This window comes from Harpia harpyja, chromosome 13, assembly GCF_026419915.1.
Source record: "Harpia harpyja isolate bHarHar1 chromosome 13, bHarHar1 primary haplotype, whole genome shotgun sequence".
In the NCBI taxonomy this organism is placed as follows: domain Eukaryota; kingdom Metazoa; phylum Chordata; class Aves; order Accipitriformes; family Accipitridae; genus Harpia; species Harpia harpyja.
The window spans coordinates 29,398,327-29,420,313 of record NC_068952.1 but is presented as its reverse complement, the minus strand read 5'-3'; the positions used below and the strand labels follow the sequence as shown (position 1 = coordinate 29,420,313).

Genomic DNA, 21,987 nt, shown 5'->3' with positions numbered 1-21,987 from the left:
TCCCTTTGGTACAGCTGGTTCTGAAGAGCAGAGGCCTGGGTAGCAGAATGGTGGCGGCAGCTGGTTTGGGTGCTGTTACAACCCTGGGAGCTATGGACGTACAGTCTTCAGTCTATAAATAGAACAAAAGGAGAAAGTTGGGAGCTGTCCTAGACGTGAAGGGATTTAGGGGCTCGGAAAAGGACACATGGTGTATTACACTCTTTGCAGGAGTGGGTGTTCTCACTGATTGAAGTCTCTCTCCTGCTGCCCTCGACGTAGGCAGCTTGCACAGACTGCAGCTTTCCTGGGTGTCCTGCCTGCCTTCAGTGGGAGCTCCAGAGGGCAGAGGTCTCACATGTCGTGTGTGCCAGTCCCTTGGGCAGCTCAGCCTGCGCTAGGCATCTGCGCCGCTTGACTTGGAGACAGACGGAGAACAAGTGAGGGGAGCCACTTACAAGGTGAGCTGTTAAAAGCACCTCATCATCTCTTTGCAAGTGGGACCTGAATCTCCTCGGAGCAGTCTTTTAAGGACTGAACACAATTTTCATGTCTGCCTCCAGCTATAAACAGAGTAGCAGAATCTTTTGTGCTCCTAGACTGCATTTCCTCTCTCTTGCAAACAACAGTTTTCACAGGCTCCGTGTGATGTGCTTTGAAGTTACATGCCCATGCAAGAGGACGGGAATTAGATGCAGTATCTAGATCTGCTACCCAATTGGCATGTACTGTGTAACAAAAAAAGTGTTTCCAAAGGTATGGTGTTAGAGAAATAACTGCACTTTTTCAGAGAGGGAGAGAGAGTTTTCTAGGAGCTCTGTGTACTCAGTCAGACCATGCTGACATGCACCCCCTGAATCCTGCTCATCTCTCTCATGTGCGGACATTTCTGGAGTGATGGAAGATAGTTCTTTTCATGTCAAAGGGAACTGAGGGTAACTGCTGTAGTTGCAATAGTTTACACTGATGTGAAAGAGGGGCTTATGGAGGGCCAAAGCTGAATAAGATTTGACTCTGAAAATACATGTCTGTGAAGGAGAACCAGTTGGCACCCTACCACATTGTGCTCCAGTGAGATTTGCAAAACACTCCTGTTTTTTGAAGCCAAGGGTTGAGGCTGCTTACTGTGGACTGTGTTTTACAGAAAAAGTGAGGGTGTGCTTTGGTAACCTTTAGGACCTTTGCATCATACAGAATATAAAATAAGCCTGTTAAACTAGTAACAGATTTTCTTTTCTCTTGTTAGGTGACTACTGCCATTTTGGATGGCTACGTGCTGTGCAATGGCATTATAATCAGTGGCTTTTGTTGGTTTTGAGCTACTCTTGATTGCAGTCCTCTGTGGGCCGCTTTGCCTGGAATAATTTTTGCGTGTCAGACATAAACATAAAGTAGATTACACAACCGGTGAAGTCCTTTGTGTCCCTTTGCAGGTGCCATGTCTGTTCCCCTCACACCGCAGTGAGCTGCATGGTGATGAGGGTGTTGTTTGGGAGAAGGCTCAGGCTGCTCTGAATCTGAAGCTGATGCTTTGGGTCTCTCTACCGTACATGCTCCCAGGGGTTGTCACCTGTCTTCCCAGCAGGGTCAGGCCTTGTCCAGGCAGGGCCATGATGCTTCTGTGGCACTGTAGCCGAACTCCCCCGGTCTCTACTGGTATCACAATCACATCTGTTAGGTATACTCTGAAAACTGAAATGGATTTTTTCATCCTCCCAAGAAAATTCATAGTTTTGCTTAAACTTTTCTACCAAACATCTTTTTTCACAGAGAGATAAGACAATGAAAGCAAAGAATTACAAGCAAGTCAGTATGTATATTTGATAATAAACTGGCTGATGGAAACAGATACCACAAAAAGGTTTTCTTCAAAAATTGGCTCATTTGATTAGAGAAGAATTTACATTTTTTAATACGTAAGATTTTTCTCTGATAATACTATTATATCACACCCATGCAAAAGATAGTATAACCCTTCAAAATACATTTTTAACCCATTAGCCATGTTCCATCCATCAATGGTGCTTCTCTGTGGAGCAATACCCAATTCTTTTAAGGAATCTCAGCTTCACACTAACAACTGTTCAGATGCCTAATCAGAGACCAAACTCTGCTGTTGCTAAAGGTATCCCTCTCGCTGAAGATTACAGAACAATAGATAATTGAAGAGAGTAACAACAAAACACCACATTTTTTCAACAGGAGACATTTAGTTGTGGGCTATGAATAAAGAATGTTGCGGGCTGTGTATGAAATTATATTAAGGTAATATTCAACTCTAGCAATAATGGTGTGGGTATGTGAGAGTCACTTTGACTAGCAATTACACATCTATTTTATGCATTAAACAGCTATGTTATCTCTCTATTGAAACTAACCTTAAGTTCAGAACACAAATAACTTTCTTAATAATTTTATGTTCATATCTGTATAGATATAAAACCAATAACTGTATGCTTCATGATAAGTATTACCAGTGTGTTGCTTCACCTTAATTCATCTCCCAGAAATATAAAAATCCAAATGTTTCCTACTAATGTCTAGTCTGTAATCCATATTAAACCTAATCAATTCTGTATTCTTCTCTGTGTATTATCCATTAATTGTGCCAGTAACTGGAGCGTTATATAAGTTGCTTTTTAAGACTGCACAATTCGGAAGTACAATTCTATTGTGCCAGAAGCCAACTAATAAAGTTTACCAATGCTTATTGTCTTAAATACAAAGGGACAAAGTTAAGTATTCTATGCCAATATTATAAATTATATGCTGTCCATATGACCTTTCACTGCATTTTGCAATACCTGAATGCCAGAATAAATTCTCCTTTGTTAATCTCATAATATGGTTAATCTCATAATATGCAATAGGAGTATGTATGGTGCTTTTTCCTTCTGGCTCCTTTCTCATAGAAAATGAACATCTCCCAGCCCCATGGTCTGATTATGTTCATACTGAAACATTTCTGGCAGTTAAATCTGCAAACCTTTGCATATTTAAATAGAGAACATTCTTTTGGGAGATCTAGAAAGGTGGGCAGAGATCAGCAAATCTTCACTCCTCTTGCTGTGCAGGTTCCAAGAAGGGGAGTCCTGAGGGATTCTTGCTCCTTTCATCCATAATAGGAAGTAAAATTCTTTACCACCATATTTAGGAAAAAGGTCCAGCTTCTTGCAGATCAAAGGTTATGCACTTATTGTCTTCAGGTCAGGGCTAGATGAGTGTTGAGAACTCACTCAGCATACCGTGCTCTGCCATTATCCAAGTTTTGAATTGCACAAGTATAGACCAGCAATGGATGTGTTCAAGTGGTTGATTTAGAGACATAATTTGTTTTTCAAGGCATTAATATGCATTTTTACCATCTTTATTTTTCACTCATTCAGAGTAGGAACCAGTAAACACAGGGCACAATATTGGTATTGTTGGGTGAATCTCGTAGTCTTCAGAAAAGAAACTCCAGCACAGTTAGATTGCAGGAAATGAGATAGCCCCTAAATGTGATCTTGTGCTGCTTCTCAAATATTTCTGTCATTGCTTTCAATCTGTTTACATGAATTATTAAATATAGAACTTTTATATTCCATGATGCCCTTAATTTATACAAGCTTTACAGAATGTGGATCAGATAAATTTTCCTACGTGTTCCTACCTACATCTTACCATCTTTAATCCTGTGCACTCATTAACAACTGGTAACGTTATGAAACATCCTGGTGTTTTCCTTCTTTATCTCCAATATATTTCAGAAGTAGATTTATTTATCATATAGTTCTAGCAAATAACTGTGAAGCACTCATTGTCACTGCTGCAGTATCTTTAGTCCATGGTTATTCAGAATCTGAATTCTGGCTGTAGTTTCTCAAATAATTCCATAACCTCAAGCAGCTAGGGGAGAAGGAGGCAGACATAATTGGAAGCCACATTTCCGATTCTGGGGCATTCCAGTGCCCCAGTGTCCCATGTTAAACCTTCTGGACGCTTAACTGGCAGCAGGGACCCCAGGATGCCTGTTGGGTCACCCTGCTGCCTGACATCTCCACAGGACACGGTGAACAGTGCTGTGACCCTGTCTCTGACATGTCCCCTCTACTAGCAGCGGTCACATCCTTGGCAATCCCCTATGGCAGACTTGTAGGACACCCACAGGAAATAGTGTGTCAACTGCTGTCTCAGTGACTGTGCTCCTAAACATTCTCTGATACTATATGATGCTCTTTTACGTGGTGGAGAAGGTCTAGAGGTGTGTGAAGCTCTCACCCTTTTCTGTTTTCTTTTATATTTGCCAGGTCTGAAATGGAATGGTATGTTCTGCTGTGCTAATTGATTAAATGGCATCTATCATGACATAAAGACATCAAACAGAATTATTTTTTCTCCCATGTTACCGTTTAAAGCTCTCAATTTTGCTCAGATCATTAGTGTATAATTTTCAGATGAGCTAGCCAGAAGGTCCCTAAATAAAAATTAGGAGAACAGATTAGCTAGGAAAGCTAGACTGGTAATGAGCTGTTGCACTATGGTAATGTGCTAGGTTTATAGTTCATATCTAGCCCTAATCAGTCATAAGTGCAAGTTGTCAGCGTTTGATAGCTAATTGGTGTTTCTTGGAATTACACTGCAACAAAACACTGAAATGAAAATAAAGCTTTTCTTTATATATGACAAGTTAAGAGTTTGGGTCAAAAACACCTCTTAGCTACACTATATGCAAATCTGCTGCTCTGAGGGAATCACAGAATCATAGAATGGTTTGGGTTAGAAGGGACCTTAAAGATCATCTAGTTCCAAGCCCCCTGCCATGGGCAGGGACACCTTCCACTAGACCAGGTTGCTCAAAGCCCCATCCAACCCGGCCTTGAACACTTCCAGGGATGGGGCATCCACAGCCTCTCTGGGCAACCTGTTCCAGTGCCTCACCACCCTCACAGTAAAGAATTTCTTCCCTACATCTAATCTAAACCTACCCTCTTCCAGTTTAAAGCCATTACCCCTTGTCCTATCACTACATGCCCTTGTAAAAAGTCCCTCTCCTGCTTTCTTATAGGCCCCCTTTAGGTACTGGAAGGCTGCTATAGGGCCTTCCCAGAGCCTTCTCTTCTCCAGGCTGAACAACCCCAACTCTCCCACAGCCTGTCTTCACAGGAGAGGTGCTCCAGCCCTCTAATCATCTTCGTGGCCCTCCTCTGGACTTGCTCCAACAGGTCGGTGTCCTTCTTATGCTGGGGGCCCCAGAGCTGAGCACAGTACTCCAGGTGGGGCCTCATGAGAGCAGAGTAGAGGGGGACAATCACCTCCCTGGACCTGCTGGTCATGCTTCTTTTGATGCAGCCCAGGATACGGTTGGCTTTCTGGGCTGCAAATACACATTGCCAAGTCACATTGAGCTTCTCATCAACCAACACTTCCAAGTCCTTCTCCGCAAGGCTGCTCTCAATCCACTCATCGCCCAGCCTGTATTTGTGCTTGGGATTGCCCTGATGCATGCGCAGGACCTTGCACTTGGCCTTGTTGAACTTCATGAGGTTCACACGGGCCCACCTCTCCAGCCTGTCAAGGTCCCTCTGGATGACATTCCTTCCCTCCAGTGTGTCAGCCACACCACACAGCTTGGTGTCATTGGCAGACTTGCTGTGGGTGCACTCAATCCCAGTGTTCGTGGGTTGTCAAAACCCATGAACAAGAAGATTCATGGGTTGTCAAAACTTCTTTGGTCCCTTTTGGGTCATTATTACTTTTTTTGAAACTGGTACAGTAGTGGCTTTTAAAACAGAACAGGACCTTTAAACCATTTGCGTTGTATTTAATGTCATACATCACAGAAAAAAAACCCAAACTAAACCTGAACTACTGGAAAATATTAACAATGCAATAATGGCTTCAGCTCTCCTAACAGCCCATTTGTTATTGATTGTATTTACTCTGTGTTCATTTGAGAACTGCTGTCCTCCCACAGAATTAATTGGACATAAAATCATAACATGGATGTGAAAAATTATAAAGCAGGAATAATCTAAGCCACAGGACATGAAAGACTTAAAAGCCTGGCTAACTTGACATCTGTGAGCTGAGATTTTTGTCATTGCACAGCTATAATTAGGTGGCTCTAATCACTCTCATAATGCTAATACAGGAAATGTCCTTTCTGTCCTCAGTAGCTGGTGGTGGGAATGACTGCTATGCACAATGTTGTGCTTCAAAACTGTGAAGCCTGACAAGCTCCGTGAGCAGGACTTGCTCTGACATTTGTGCTCTAAGAGATATTTAACCACCTCCTGAGAGGCTGAAGCATACATGATCATTCCATCTCACTGCTAGTCATCCAAATACGTTTTTTAGTTGGCCTTTTAATTGACCATTTCCAATCAGATTTAACACAGGGACAGGACTTTAGATATCCGAGGTCTGTGGAAGACTCCTGGGACTGGGAGAGGAACAGGGCAGAAGCAGGCTGGGCCATGAAGGTGTGAAGCCAGCAGTTACCTGCTCCGTTGTGTGCTGGCTTCTTGCCAGCCAGCTGAGCCTGATGCCACCCAGCCAGCACGCACAAGCCAACAGGGAGTGAGGAAGGAGTTGCAGCTGGAGGAGATGAGTTACGTGGGATGTGGCAAGGTGAGGTCATAGGGACTATGCAGAAGAGGGGACAGCAGAAATGTAGGAAATGGAGGACACAAACCCACAGGAAACTAGTCTTCATTAATTCCTCTATTCGTAGAACAACTTGTTCATTTATTCAGATCCTTACCATTTGAAATGCAATTAGATGAATGTATTTTCCTGCTGAGTAAAATTCATACAGTCAGTAGACAAACCCCTCTCTAAATGATTTGCTCATCAGTGTGTATGGAGGAGGAGGAGAGATAGAGAGAAGAGAGGAGCTTGAATGAGTTCACTGCTAGATCTTCTGAATTAAGTGATCAATCTTTGTTACTGCAATAGCTGCAAAAGTTAACACTGAGGTGTTAAGAAAGTCTCACTACAACAAAAATTCAGTATTAGTATTCAGATGTTAGAGGAACAAATCCTGAAGGACTGAGTTAAAACTCACTTCAGAGTAAATCCAGACAGCAGGTATTGCCTTCTTGGAGGGTAAGCGTTGAAGTATCTTGACTGTTCCCAAGACAGGGAAACCTGGAACAGTTATCTGTGCATTTAAATTCAACACTCCTCCCAAAATACGTATACATTTGGATACAACCCTCTGGATGCAGCCCTTATCCTCTGTTTTATGCAGACATGATACCTAATGTCTGAATGTCTAGGTGAAAGAACAGTGGTAAATGTAATCTGTCTAGACCTGAGTAAATAACTGAGTAGTGTCCCCTGAGCAATTATTAGTTAAGCTGAAGAAGACAAGGAGCTGTGAGATGCATCAGGTAGTGAAGACTGATGAGACAGTAGCTAGCATTGAAGTGGGAGTTATCAGAGTAGAGGAATGGCCACCAGGGAAGTTCTTCAAGGACCAGTTTTGGGAGAGATTTTGTTTAGTGTTATTATCAGCAGCCTTGACACACAAAGCAGGAGCATGCTAATCATAGTGGCTGGTTACACAAAGCTGAGAGCCATCATCTGTACAAAGGAAGATCAGAGCATCACATGGCAGCAGCTGTGGGACCTCGAGGGCTACAGTAATAGAACTGGCACTAATGCAAGGACTTGCCCTGATGGACTGCTAACAATTTCTACTGAAATCTGGGAGCTCATCAAGCTAGAAGAGGGGGTGGGGTGTGTGCTGATTTAGGCATATTGGTTAATGATCACGGGTGTCCACAGCTGATGGAACAGTGAGAAGTTAATGAAGTCTGAGGAGGCATTAGGAATGACAGCAGAAAAACAGTAATGCCTTTATGCAAGGGACTAGTGATTCTTCTCCTGGATACAGCTCTGGTCACCCGTATAGATGAAGAGTGAATTCAGATGGAAACAAGTACAAGAAAGACTGGCAAGGGGAGCAGGTTAGCTTTTCATGTGAGAGAAGATGAAATTAATTTGGCTTGCATAGCCAAATAGAGTCAGGGAACAGAGAGCGTGTGAGGAGGACTGTAAGTGATGTCTGTACATGTGGCAGGAGCATTCCTGCCCCCGGGGAGTGAGAGCAATGGAAACCAAAGGGCCATGTTGGAGCATGGGCAAATAGGGGAGTAGATGGCTTCCAGTGTGCCACTCTGAAATGGAAGTGTGTGTGGGCAGTGCTAGGATGCCCTAATGTTTTTAAGGATGGGTTTTCTAAATGCTTAAGGAGGATTACATGATTCTCTGTACTGGGTAGGGGCAGGAGCTACTAATTCACAGTTTCTTCTCACCCCAAGTATCACCTTCACTGTGATGACAGTCCCACAGGGATCAGGCTCACAGGACCAAACAATGCGTTTCTCTCTCCTCCTTCTCCTTCTGTGGTTGTTATGCATGCGCTCTCCTTAACAGAATGACTGTCTTTGCTCTTGGCCTGTCTTGTGTCTCCAGACACATCGACCAGGGCTGCATTGACTGGGTGCTGAGAAAGGCTTTTCTCCATCCTTAGGAGAGCACAGCAGGCATGCGGAGGGGATTCAGGAAGGAGGCTGCAGAGCATCGCTGTAAACCACTATAACCTAACACTAAGAACATAAGAATGGCCATATTGATTCAGGCCAAATGACCTTCTAGTATCCTGTCTCTGTCTAAATTCAACAGCAGATGCTGAGGAGAGAGTATAAGACTAGAATGAGTACTGTGCCAAAATATTCTTGCAGCCTCAACTATTTTCAGCTGCAGAATTCCTGAGCTTCAGCAGCGGCTTTGTAAACAGAAGAGGGACCTGCCAGGCACATTGTAAATGAGTCCAGTTTGAGGCTTTTTGAAGACGGTTGAAGGTTGAAAGGAGCTTTTTATGAAAGACTGGCTCAGCTTGTCTTTGAAATTTTGTTCTAGTGCTTCTGGGATTTTGAACAGCTAACTCTTTAATAGATATCTTTTTATCATTTAAAACTAAATACATAAAACATTAGTAGTTGTGTATTGCTTTCTGGCACTCACAAGTCTGTTCTGACTACCAGCCTTGTGGAGAGGCAGCTATTAACATGGAAATACTTGAATTTACAGTTAATTTTCTGGGCATAATAGACACCTATAGAACTCTAAAGCATGCTCTGGTTACCTCAGGTAAAACTGCAAGCTATGTGACAATTACTAAATGGTGAGTTTAAAAGAGTTCCTTTCCTTTGCTGTCACAGGCTATTAAGAGATCTCTGAAGTCTTGGAGATATAAGAGCCTATTGAGGAGCTTGTCTAATTAATGGTATTATAGTGGGCAAAATAAATAGATGAATCCATTTAAAGGGGGAGTGAAACTTCAGATAACATAAAAAATGCATGTGCATCATTAATATTTTAAATTGCTGCATAGATGAATATAAATATATTTGATACAGCCTATCTCCAAATGGTTTAAATAGCAAATATATATACATTAAAAATCATTATATATTGATTTGGCCACTTTTACTTACAATACGTAGTACTTGCATGGAGACTGGGGTCCCTCAGGTTTTGTTTGGAGTCCTCTGTGAATAAAGTGTGATAGAGTGTGAGAGGGGTAAAAGAACCAAACATTTAGTATTCTTGTGCCTGTGTTTATAGATGACAAAATTCCCATTGCCCTGCAGCAGCTGCTAGATTTGGCCCTATGCTGCCAAGAGCGTCATCATAAAACTGCCTGTGGTTCCACAGTTTAACTTCATTGCCATGTATGTGACTTCAGAAGGGATTATTTTATTCATTATCTCATGTACCCAGTCACCAAATCTGTAAAAGCCCAGTTCAGACCCTGCTGAAGCTTATGGGAGACTTTCTGTAGATTTCAGTGACAGCTGGGTTTGGACCATAGTGCCATGGGTTTCAGTTCATAAAATCTCAATTTTGGGGCTTGTTTTCAGACATCACCAAAACCAGGCACGGGCAGAGATTTCTTCATCTGTGATCTTTAATTGCCATGCAGGATAACATCATCACTGTTGTCACTCAGTCTGTCTCATCACATCTCTAAATCAGCCCATTGTGTGAGTAGCTCAGTCCATCTGTGGATGAAAGTTGTCACTGTCTGATGGCCATTCATTTTTATGTGAAAGGATTTTTTGGTCTCTCTCCAGTTCCTAACAAGCTCACCCTGCCCCTATTGATTGTTGGCAGTACAAATATAGAGGCCAAGGATTTTCAGGCCAGAGAACACCATGTTCATCAGATTCTGCAAACATCGTTGCAGATGTCTAAGAAACTTATTTTGACCCTGAAACTATATATTGAATAGTAAAGTAAATGGAGTCTGTGAAGTGAAACCAGGTTTCTAGTCCATTTTGCATTTTAAAGAAGATAGGTGTAAAGAAGTTCAGCTTTCTTACTCTTCTCAAAACAGAAAGAATGTGTAAAGTTAGACAGCTAAGTCCATACTTAGCCACCTTGTTACTTACCCAGATTTTTGGAAGGAGACAGGCATGCACGTTGTCTAGGATCTGTACATATTACCTGTACATGCCAATACAGTATTCCTAAATAACAGTCATGGTTTTTTAATTCCTAGATGGTTTGGAGCTGAGCAACTGAGGCCAGTGTGTCCCCAACTGATAAATGGGAGGTGACACCTAAAAAATTCCCCTGTTTTGGAACTTGCTTCACCTGCTTGATTCCCATCCTAGGCTAGCACATCACTTGGCTGCTGTAAAGTCCATGTTCTTTGCCAATGGATAGGGATTGCTTCTTTTAGCAGCTTTTAGCAGTTTCATGCTTCTCTGTGAAGCAGAGTTTGGAGCTGTATGTGAAGAGGAACTTTAAAAGGCAATAATAAATTGATTACCAGAGATGGAAGCATGCTTAAGGCTTCTGACTGTTTATTTTGCTTTAATGCTGTTAGTTTAATATTTTTACTGCTTTACTTTATGTTTTGACAGCTTATAGTCAGGATGCACTTTCATATGAGTGCATATTTTTTGGTCTGTTGATCTAAATGAACAGTTCTGAGAGCATCAGCATTGAGAAAATAATGTTTCTTTCTAACAATTTGTATCTTAATTTTGATATCCAAAAGGGTATAAATACTGGCTGAAAGTTCCCCTGTGGTTGGGAATTTGTCTCATCTGTGTGCTTTCTCTGGTGTGTTCAAGAGTGGAGTTTAAGGAGTTTCAGTCTTGTTTCTGTGGGAGTACAAATAAGATTTCTCTCCATCCACTCAAGCCATCAGTTCTCACAGCATTTACAGAGACTAACCATCTTTGAGGCTTTTATATTATTTTCTCAAAGTTTCTTCAAACTGGCCAACAGGCTAGAAGTTTATTGCTGGAGGTGATGAGGCAAGCTTGCGTGCAGGTGCATAGGCAATATGAACTCTTAAGCCTAACTTTCTTTGGGAATACGTCTAGCGAGTGGCATAGTTGAATTGTGTAATTTGCATAATATTAATGACAACCATAGTCTGCCTTCTTTTTTCTTCTTTTCCTTTCCGCACAGAAGTGTGTGCACTTTCACTGCCCTCTGCTGTAATGTTGTAGGCTGAAGGCTCTAGGAGGTCAGCATTTAAAATCTTACTTATCAAAATGTGAAGTATTTTGCTAAGTGACCTTCCCAGTTTCCTGGAGATGTCATCTATTTATGCTAGTAGCAGTGCCAAGTGGAGTGGTTTCTGAAACTGAACAGCAGTCAATTTATTTTCAGGTACCACTCCATTTGGGATTGCAATTAGGATAACTAGAGCTGCTCTCCAGCACAGGAAACTGGGAAGGTCACGCTGCCAAATTGTTGGCATCTTGATGAAGGAGTGTAAACTACTGCTGTCACTACTGTAGATCAAATGAGTCTAAGCAGAATGAAGTAATTATGAAATCCTCCCAAAAGATCATGAATATTCATGGCTCAATTACAAACATTTGAAGTTAATTTTCATTTGAGGAAATAACCCTGGTATTCCACTCTCAATACATACGGATCACAACACTCCTTGCAAGCAAAGGGCAAAGTGCTGTCGCTTGCTGCTGTGGCTCACAGGTGCCGCTGTGGGCTGCCTCCGGCCGGGCAGCGCGGGAGTCCTCGGTGCGGCAGCGAGCAGCCTTTCTATCCCCCCTCCAAATTGCCATGGTGTATTCACCGGGGCGGCAGCCAAAATGTTCACCTAGCTGCCTGGGGCGCGGGTAACGCGAGAGTCATGCCAGTCTGGCAGGCAGGTGCTTGTTTGCGCTGAAAGGGGAGTTGAGGTGGCCGCTGCCCTGCCCTCTCTGCAGGGGCTGTCACCGGTGGTGGCTCTTCAGCACGTGTGACCCCCGCCGATGACGCTGGCAGCAGCTGAGCTGCGGGGAGCTGAGGCCTTCTGAAAAACAACCCCTTTGCTTAGCCACGCTGAGTGCAGAGTGGAGAGCCTTGCTTTCATCACCCTACTGCTTGACCCTGTGAAGGCAGCGGGAGCTGGGGGCAGCAGCCCTGCAAGCAAAGACGCTGAGCAACAGGAGCGGATCCTGCTCTTCATGCTGATGCAGGGGTGTTGGAAATGCCCTCGCTGGGTGTCTCTTTGCTGTGCTCCTGCCAAAATTAGCCATCAGAAGGGCTGGTGTGAAGGTGGTTTCCAGAACGTGTCCTCAGCAGATTGTCAGGGGATGTTTCCTCATGCTTCTTTCCCCTGTTGCTGCCCTATAGGTACAGGCACTGGCCAGCCACTCTCCACCCCTTCCCTTCCCAGCACTCCCACTGCGCTGCTGGGGCACTGGCAGACCGGAGGAGAGGCAGGCAGGCTCCGAAGCTGCTCCAGTTGCTATTCCGTAGCAGATACAACTGTTGCCTTCTCATATAAAGCAACCCAATGGCTTCATGGAGATAAGCTGAGCCAAACTTGTGGTTGCCGTAATGCTTCCAAGTAAGGGAGCCAAACAAGGAGCAGCATGGGGGCAGGGAAGGCTTTTTCCTTCCCTTTATGAGTGTACCTTGGTAGAAGTTAGCACAGAGCCTGGCCACATACAGAGTCCTTAAATTATTTAAAATCTGGATCATTATTAGTTTTAACTGTGGAAATTTTTTTCTCCTGTAAATCACAGTCTATTTATTACACACGTTTTCTTAACCAGTGGCATTGCTGGTTTTGAGGAATCTGGCTTTAACTCCAACATAGAGTTGCTGAGCCTAATTAGCTCCCTGGATTAATTGAGCTTCTGTTTTTCAGCTAGAATTTATTAGGAGCTGGCACTGTAATGAGACAGACCACTAGGATCCTCTTCCTTTTTGATTATCTTTGAGCTTTGTTTGTGTGTTTTTAATGGTTGCTTGTGAATGATGTTTGGCTCTGTGCTGGGAGTTGGAGTACAGAAGGGAGAGGGATCATTTTGTCCATTTTCAGTGCAGTCATCTCTCTGAAACCATCACTGGTCTCCAGCAGAGCTGCCCTCCCAACCACCTCCTCCCTCCCACCCCAACACTTGCACTTGCTGTGACTTTAAAGCACATCTGGATCTCAGCTCTTATTTGAGTAACACGTTGACCTGTAAATAAGGGTTTGTGTCTTCAGTTTGGTATTGCCAATGTGTGAAGTGCACCTGAACCAAACCACATGAATTCACATAGCCAGGGCAAAGACTGCGAGGAACTTTCTTCTCTTGTTGGCTGAAGTATTTAAACAAAGCTTGTGCTGCTTTAGCTTCACTGGTGGCACAAGGCAGAAATAAGAAGATGGAGGAGCCATTTTTCTCTGTGCTTCTCCAGGGCTAGCATAGCAGTGTGCAGCTCTGACCTGGGCTGGCAATGTCAGAAACGATGCACTCTTTAATATGTAGATAAAAGTGAAGCTGTTGTGTGCTAGCGACTGCTTTATTGTGAGATAGTTCTACTATGGATAAGCTTGAATTGCTGAGATCAGTCAGTGGGACCTCCAAAGAGTGGGGCACTTTTATGTCATTTTTGGATAACAGGGTGCTCCTTGGCTGTTTTGTAGGCTAAGTTTCATCAGTTTGGGGAGCAACTTTTATACAAAAGAGCCCCTTTTATGGTGAGGGGGACAGTCTGTTTCAAGGAGTCAGAGTGGCTGCAGTTATTGGGACTCTGTCCTTGTGCCATTAATTTTCTTTTCTGTCTTTGGTGAAAAGAAACAAAAGATGCTATTTTGTGCATCTGCCACATGCTCATGTGTTGTCACAGGCACAAGGATTGTTCTGCAATATGAAATTTGCATAGTTAGGCTCTTAAAAGACAAGAATTGTAGGGGGAACACGCCTATATTTTATATGCATTTTCTAATACTAGAATTTAAGTATAAGTCCCTGTTACCCCATACTTGGCTGCAACACCACCTTTCTCCTGCTCTTGACTGCTGCAATGTCACATCCCTTCCAGATGTGGTTGTGATTTTCCCAGTACGTGAACCTGAGCAGTATCCCCTCAGCGCAGCCCTTTCAGCTGGCTCGCCCTTTCTGCTGGCTCTCCCTTCCCCTGTACAGCGAGCACAGCTTTCTGGGTTGTGCTAGTGTACCTCATACATGATAACTAACTGCAGCAGCAGTGGAGATTTCCACTTTGCTTAATTTTCCCTTTAAGGCTAGTCAGCTTCCACCTGGAACAAGTTCATTATTTCCCCAATGCCTCATTTCACCAGCTGAAGGATTCCCCAGGTTAAAGATCCAACATGTTACCTATCTTTCTTAAACTGCCTCACTTTGTTCTGCTAACAAACCCAGGCTAACATGACTGAACCACCGAGGGCTTTATCACTCCACCTGGCCTCATTTTGCCTGTGCCTACACACATTGCTCCCATTTCCTCTCTCCCTCTATCAAAATTATTAATGGAAAGGAAAGACATAGCTAAGCAAACTATACTGGTTCATCATGAACTCAGCTGTTACACACCTGTAGCATCCACTATTGGGCTTGTGCCTTTTAAGCTATAAACTGTCCTCTGTAGAGATTATTTCCATGCAATAAGAGCCAAAACCAAATGGAGTATTTCTGTGGTTCCCTTGTTATGCAAGCATTTATTACTATGAATAAAGCAGTGCATCAGCACGAGGGAACAGAGTTAAGACTTCATGATCAAAAATAACTGCCACAGTTACTGAGATGTTTTCCTTTGACATACCTCTATAAATAATTAGATTACAAGACACCTGAGGGCATACATCGTCTGATCCTGTAACAATAACACCTTGAGGGAGTTGACAACTTTCTCCTTTTGGCCAAGTGCCTAGGAAGACACTAAGGTATATGATTAATAGAGAGCACACACACCCCCACCCTTGCATGTCCTAAAGCTTAGTTATAACATTGTATTGTATCCCTTTTGGAATGTTATTATTTCTATTCCTGATGGTGCTGCTGTTGTCACTGAATAGCCAAAATCCTCATAGCAGTAGGGTGAGAGGAAAGGGAAGACAAAGAAAATATTTTTTATTAAGGTGGGGGAAAAAAATACCCCAAAGAAATCGTATAATAGAATTGGTTAAATAATTCCACAGAAAAATCATTATTCCAAGACTTTAGCTGGATCTTCCTCTCCAGTATTCCCTCCTTGTATGGAACTGTCCTGTGTTTCCCTCTCCCACACGGAGATGCTGGGCAACAAAAACTCCTGCGAATTTCCTGAGCATAATATTTATTCTTATTGCTTCATTTTCTATTCATGAATTCTATTTTGCAGCCCTAAACAAAAGCAATTACGATTTGCCTCTTTTCCATGTAGCTCACTTCAAACACATTGCTCACATGGATTCTCATAAAGCTGAAGGACCTGACAGGCACTGCCCATGCTATGCCCCCTCACCCTGGCCTGTGCCTCACCTGGACAGCATGATGCAGTCAGCCATGCCAAATTATGGCGGGGTGATGGGATTCCTCTGCTGGGTATCAGTGAGCAGCTGGGGGGACTCGAGTGGGGAGGGCGGCCTTGGAGGTCAACCAGTGACAGTGGAGGACATTAGTGGGACCAAGAGGTGAGGAAAGAGGAGATTAGTACTGGGAGAGTGTCTAGCAGTGTTGCTGGAGCCTGGCAAAGTCTGGTGTAGCTGGTTAGACCGCTGCAGGATGAAATGGAGCTCTGCTGGGCTGTTTAGGTGAGGAGCTGGAGGTGAGGATCATGGTATGGGAATGAGAATGAGTGAGAAGGTTGGATGAGGAAAGCCCAGGATAGACACTGATAGAAGAGAACAGGATTGTCTGATGAGAGTAGAGCATGGCAAAAAGGATGTGAACACATGAGAGCACAGCTCTCCTACAGCACAGGAAAAGATTGTGGTGTTCCTGAGTCCCACTGTTTTTCTACAGGCAGCAAATACTAGCAAAACCTCATGGTAAATTGTGGGTCATGTCCTCTACTGCTCATCCATACAAAAGGTGGCAGCTGGCTGCTGCTGCCAGCTAGTCAGGTAGTTCAGCAACTGAGGCTTTTTAATACATAGGGAGGCTCCAGGCTTACTGATGTCTCACTGAAGTGCAAACACAAATCCACGTGAACTTACATAAAATATATATAATAAGAGCATTCAGATTGTGAAATCAATCACTACGGAGGCAGGAAATGTCAAATTAAGGTTGTCCTGGCAAACTTACTTTGGTCCCATGGGCTATATATTGTGTTGTCTTTGCAGGATTACCCCCCCCCCCCACCCCGCCTCAGTTATCATCTTTTTCAAGGCAGATAAAGGACCTGCTTTAGAGATGAATCGGGACTGTACAGTGATGTGGTCATTGCCAAAAAATTCCTTCCCTAATTTGTAGCAGAAGTTGGAAGGCATATAGAAAATGGGACTGAGGGATGTGGAGGAGAAGGGAGGTATTCTGAAGGGAGCCGGTACCACCTTAAGAACTGGCTCTGCCGATGCGTTCCTAAAATTTTTAGATGGGCTATTAATTGTGTGTTCCTGGTTTTCTGGGTACCCAGGCTGAGAACCAGCTGCCCCATTTTCTCTGCAAGAGAAGTCAAAGTTAGCTATACTTTGAATATAAAAGACTATATAATGCTCAGTACTCTGAAAGATTAGTGCTTCACACCAAACACCTATATTCACTGAAGTCTTCAATGCTGCAGGTATTATCAGAGGATTATATACCTCACCTCACAGGCATTCATCAGATACTGCATTGATGAGCTCCACAGGAAAAAGAAAAAAAAAAAGAACTTTTAAAGAAATCAGTCATTCTGGATTCAGAGCTGAGTTTGTATAGTCCTAACAGTAGATAAGGCACAAGTCCACACATTAAGAGGCAAGGATTAAATGAAAGACTGAATAACTTTTTGCTCAGTGAGCACTGTTTATCCTGTGCAGTAATTGAGGCAGGGGTCTGGTGGAAAAATAGTATCCAGTCATGAAATTAAAGACTTTGATTTAATGCACATAGGCAAGTGGGATATATGCAGTGTCCAAGGAAACGTATCATGATCTTGACTACTTCATTCTTCAATATAAGATTCTGTATTGTTTGAATCTGAGCATAATTAATCATTCATGAGGAAGGAAAATACAGATATGTATAAGAGGAGCATGAAGTTGTACATTTTTCCTTCTTACTGAGCAAGTGAAAGGACTAATTTACACTGATCCCAGTTTGCATGGTGAAGTCTCAGAAGAGAAGAACTAGAGAACACTGTGCTCACTGCAGCACTGCCACATCTCTCTTTTGGGGAGGTCTAATACCTGCTAGGGTTCCTTATGGTAGCTATAGAGAGATTCAGAAAATAGCACTGTAAGCCATCCAGTAGATGCTGTAATGTGAGAGGGTGGAAATATAGGGGAGGTAAGGGAGCAGCATGGAGAAGAGAGAGCTCCTCTCCACGTGGAGGGCTGCTACTCCATGGAACAAACTGGACCTTTCCGTCTGGCAATCTGCACAGTTCTTCCTTTCTGGATCATCTGTACCGTATCTGCTGACATACTTCCTAGAGACATCTGAGTTTAGTTTCCTGCCCCCAGGGCTCCTGCCTCTGGGCTTTTCCAGAGATAGAGCTTTGCATAGTTTATTTTGGGGTTTTACCTGTGTGTGAGGTGTATGAACAGTATTTAGTAGTATTTTGCTGTAGCCACGATGATCTAAGGAGTTAGGCAAGAAAAGGTTTACAAGTAAGGGTAATGTATTTTATTAGACCTAGTCATGCAGTTAGAAAAATGAGGTAACTTTTAAATACTGAAAAGGCTGCAGAATGGACTTACTGATATACAGGCTTTGGAGTCTGAAGTGTGGTATCCTGACCCCACCTTCATTGTTCTCTGTGTATTATATCCCCATATTCATGATGGGTTATGGCAAATTTCCTAAACTATAAAAACATTAGTGGATGGGATAGAAATACATTTAAAATGAAGACAGGTATATAAAATGGGGTCATCATGCTGCTCTGGCATATCATTTTATTGCTCTTGGAGCAGAATAGAAATGGACCATTAGCATTCCTGAAGATCTCCCATTTGCTATAAAGACATTGGTGCGTTTCACTATGCTCCTGTGAGAAATCTGGGACCTTCAGCAAGCCAGCCTCTAATACAGTGAACAACATGCACCCAGGAGCAGCAGCCCTTCTGTGAGCTTCTTCAAAATTTCCTGTGTCTTAGTTTAGTTTGCACAGCCAGAAAATCAACAAAGGTCTTCCTTCTCAAAGCTCTTCCAGTGCATCTCTTTGTAAAAACCTTCTGCTTTCACAGGAAATTTTGCTTTTGCAAATACCAGCTCATGAATCAGCTAATGAAACAATTCAGAGCCTTTCTTTTTTTCAGGCAGAAATGCCATGTCAGCATTCAGAAGAACAAAGCATCTACTTTGTGTCTCACACTGTCAAGCAAATTTCAGTGAGACATCCAAAATATTTTACCAATATTTTACTTGATGAGGATAGGGTGAGTTAAAAATTAGAGCCACACATTTTTGTGTTATTATGTTCTCTTTGATTTTCTTACTTTCCTTTAGAAGTTAGTGGGTGCTATTGTGAGAGATCAGTGAACCTTGAACAGGTGAACTTGTCTTATGACAATATCTAGAATTGACAAAAATCTGTGTTTAGCAAATTTCTGCCTCTTTATTTTCCAGTGTACAATAGTGACATGAAGCTAGTTATTTTGTCTACATGCAAAGTGAAGTTGATAGTCAAGATGCAGACTGTGCTGAATGAGCAAACTCTAAAATTAGAAATCAGTGTTGGCTGGGCTTTTTTGCTGCTAGGTTTCAGGCTTTAATCCTAAACAAATCTGCCCTTTAGTTCCTACCTGATATATGTCAGAGGATCCTTTGAATTATAGAATAGGTATTTCCTCTGTATCGTCCTTCTTCTTGCAAGTGTGTATTTCAGTACAAGGCAGATGGCACAGATTATTTTATATTCATAATGCATATACCTCTAGGAGAGCCATGCCGCAGTGTGCTGCATGGGCTATGTATTCTCAGGAGACCGACATGTTCAGAATGTATTCTTTTGCCCTTTCCCCTGTTGTCTCATGTTTTGCTATGATAGAAGCACTAGCAAATGAAAGGCTTGTTATTGATTTCTGTGCAGATGTTAATAATTTCTGTGTAACTCTGCATTGGAGTGGCAGCAACTGATGTACAAAATTTGACATCTTAATTATTCCTTGATGGAAAGGAAGGCCACTAACCTGAGATACAGCAGCCTATTAACTCTGGATCTGTGGATTCAAAGAAGCCTTAGGTCACAAGTAAAATGAGTGAGGCTGTCTCAGTATAGTCTTTAAGGATGTTTGCTTCTCAAACACACCAGACTGTCTTCAATGTGTCTGGAGCAGATGGAAGCAAAAAATCCTGAAACAAAAAATGGTTTACTTCCAGTATTGCTAGCCTAGCTGAAATCGCAAGTGCTGGAAATCTCAGGAGAAGCACGATTTATAAGCTCCCCAGACTTATTGCTAGATGCCTCAAAACATGCATCCCAAATGCTGTTGTTTACTCAATCAAAAAGAGAGGTTCAAGAATTTTGGTGTTTGTCTGTCAGTCCCATCCTGTAGGCGTAACTTCAGTTCTCAGCAGTTGCAGATTTATGCAGAATTTCTGTGAGCTGGAAATGTTAAGTGGATGACCAAGGGCATACATGCACCATAGGTTATTAGCCAATATTGAACAGTGAGCCCCAAAAATCTGATCCCCAGCCACTGAAAGTATTGCTATCATTACAACAGTGAAAACAATTCCTTTCACAATAGGTAAATATCAGGCTGTTGCTGTCTTTGCTTTCAGCCATATGTAACTATCATCCACAACCTTTAGTGTAGGAGAGGCTCTTTTCAAAAGGATGCCGTTTCTCAATTAACCATCCAGTTGACCTGTACACCTTGTAGCTAAAGTTCTTTTTAAAAATTACATTGTGCATTTCTGACTATAGGATTAGATGACCATCACAGAAGCATTATATATGCATCATCATGCTGTTAAAATTCATATTCTTAGTCCAGTCACAGACAGCCCCACAATAAGGCACCAGCATTTCAAAAGCTATCCTATGCTGAACAATAGAGTAAATGGCAAGAACAGAAAATTTGGTTTCTGCCTCAGTGGAAGAAGAGATCTAATATGAAAGAATAATTGTGCAAAGTCCTAAGGCTTGATTGTTTTGTATTTCACCAGCATCATCCAAAATTATTTCAGTGATTAAACTATTATTATTATTGAGTTACCCAGTGCCCTAGAAGGCAAGAAAAAATTTGGGTCCTCTAATCTAATCCACTACCCTCTTGCCCTCCAGAGCTGGGCCAGAGTTTGCTTGCACACTGTGCACTGGAAGAGGGCAGCAGTTTGGTGTTTGCTGCAGCGGCTCCTTAACAGTTAGTCTCCAAGGCTGGTCTGCATCTCTGCATTGGCAGTGTTAACAGTGCAGAAGGACTGAAGCCAGAAGAAAACAGAAAGGGGAAATTGGGAAGAGGAAAGAAATTTAAAGTGTAGTCCAGGGTCTTTCAGCATGCTCAGCTGCAGATACAACATAGTGCAAACCTGAGGAAGGAAACTAATTAGGATTCCATTAAAAAGAGGAGAAAAAATCTTGCTGAGACTCAGGTCACATCACGATGGTCAAAGTGAAACCTTGCTCGCTAATGTAGTCTTAATTCATTTTGTTTTGCAGAGACAGCAAGCTCACCATGTTGCTTCGGGAGTCTTTGGGGAATATGAACTGCCGCACCACAATGATAGCTCACATTTCAGCCGCTGCGGGGAACTATGCTGAGACGCTGTCCACCATCCAGATTGCATCAAGGGTCCTCAGGATGAAGAAAAAGAAAACTAAGGTAAGACAATGTATAACTCCCTTCTTGTAATGGTGGAGGAGGGAGGAAGAAAGACCCTGAAGAATCCTTAATAGGGTCAAGCAGCATGTAACAAAATCAGTAATCAATTCCAAAGTGCGTGCGTTGTTGTACGTACCCTGTCCTAGGCAAGTGGCTTAGAGCACAGAGCAGAGACTAGGAGGGGTAAACTCTTTAGCTTCAGATACAGAGGAGTGAGTTCAGACATACCTGCTCTAGCAGGTTTGTAAGCTGGCCTCATTTAGTGACAGAGCTGTCAGAGAGCATTTATTTTCAGTTATCCTCTTAGTGCTAATGAAATAATAAGGAATGAAACTGCTGTGGAGTTGAAGGAAATTGGAATTAATGAAGAATTATATTCTCTATGCTTCTCAGATTGAGCAGGAGCAAAATAAATGCAAAGCAGTGTGTCCATTGCCAGCATTGATGCCCCTTTTATTCCCACTGCTTCCAAATACAGGTGATAGATTTTCCAAGAAGTAGAGTGAGGATGGAATGTATCCACTTTCATGTTTTAGAGTCCTGGTTCCTTCTGTACAGCTTACAGTGTGAATTGGGCACAACGAGTGAATTTTATGCATTTCATTTAAATTAACAGCCTATGGATTGACAAAACCTTTTTTGCCGATGGATTGAAGAGGGACAAGTGAAGGGATTCAGTCCACAGACCATTGCAGCAGTGTGTCTCCAGAGACCTCTGAGTGCATGTTATACAATTCCACACACACACACACACACACACACAGAGAGAGCAAAGCCTTTGCCAAATATCTGAT

At 42.7% G+C, this 21,987-nt stretch overlaps 1 protein-coding gene across 1 annotated transcript in view; it reads left to right on the top strand.

The window, feature by feature from the left end:
- The window catches only part of KIF26B (kinesin family member 26B), a 317,496-nt gene that overhangs the window by 268,559 nt on the left and 26,950 nt on the right, over positions 1-21,987 (top strand). The window contains exon 11 of the mRNA XM_052806304.1: positions 21,031-21,193. Coding sequence (XP_052662264.1) covers positions 21,031-21,193 — 163 coding nt within the window. The remainder of the gene's footprint in view (positions 1-21,030; positions 21,194-21,987) is intronic.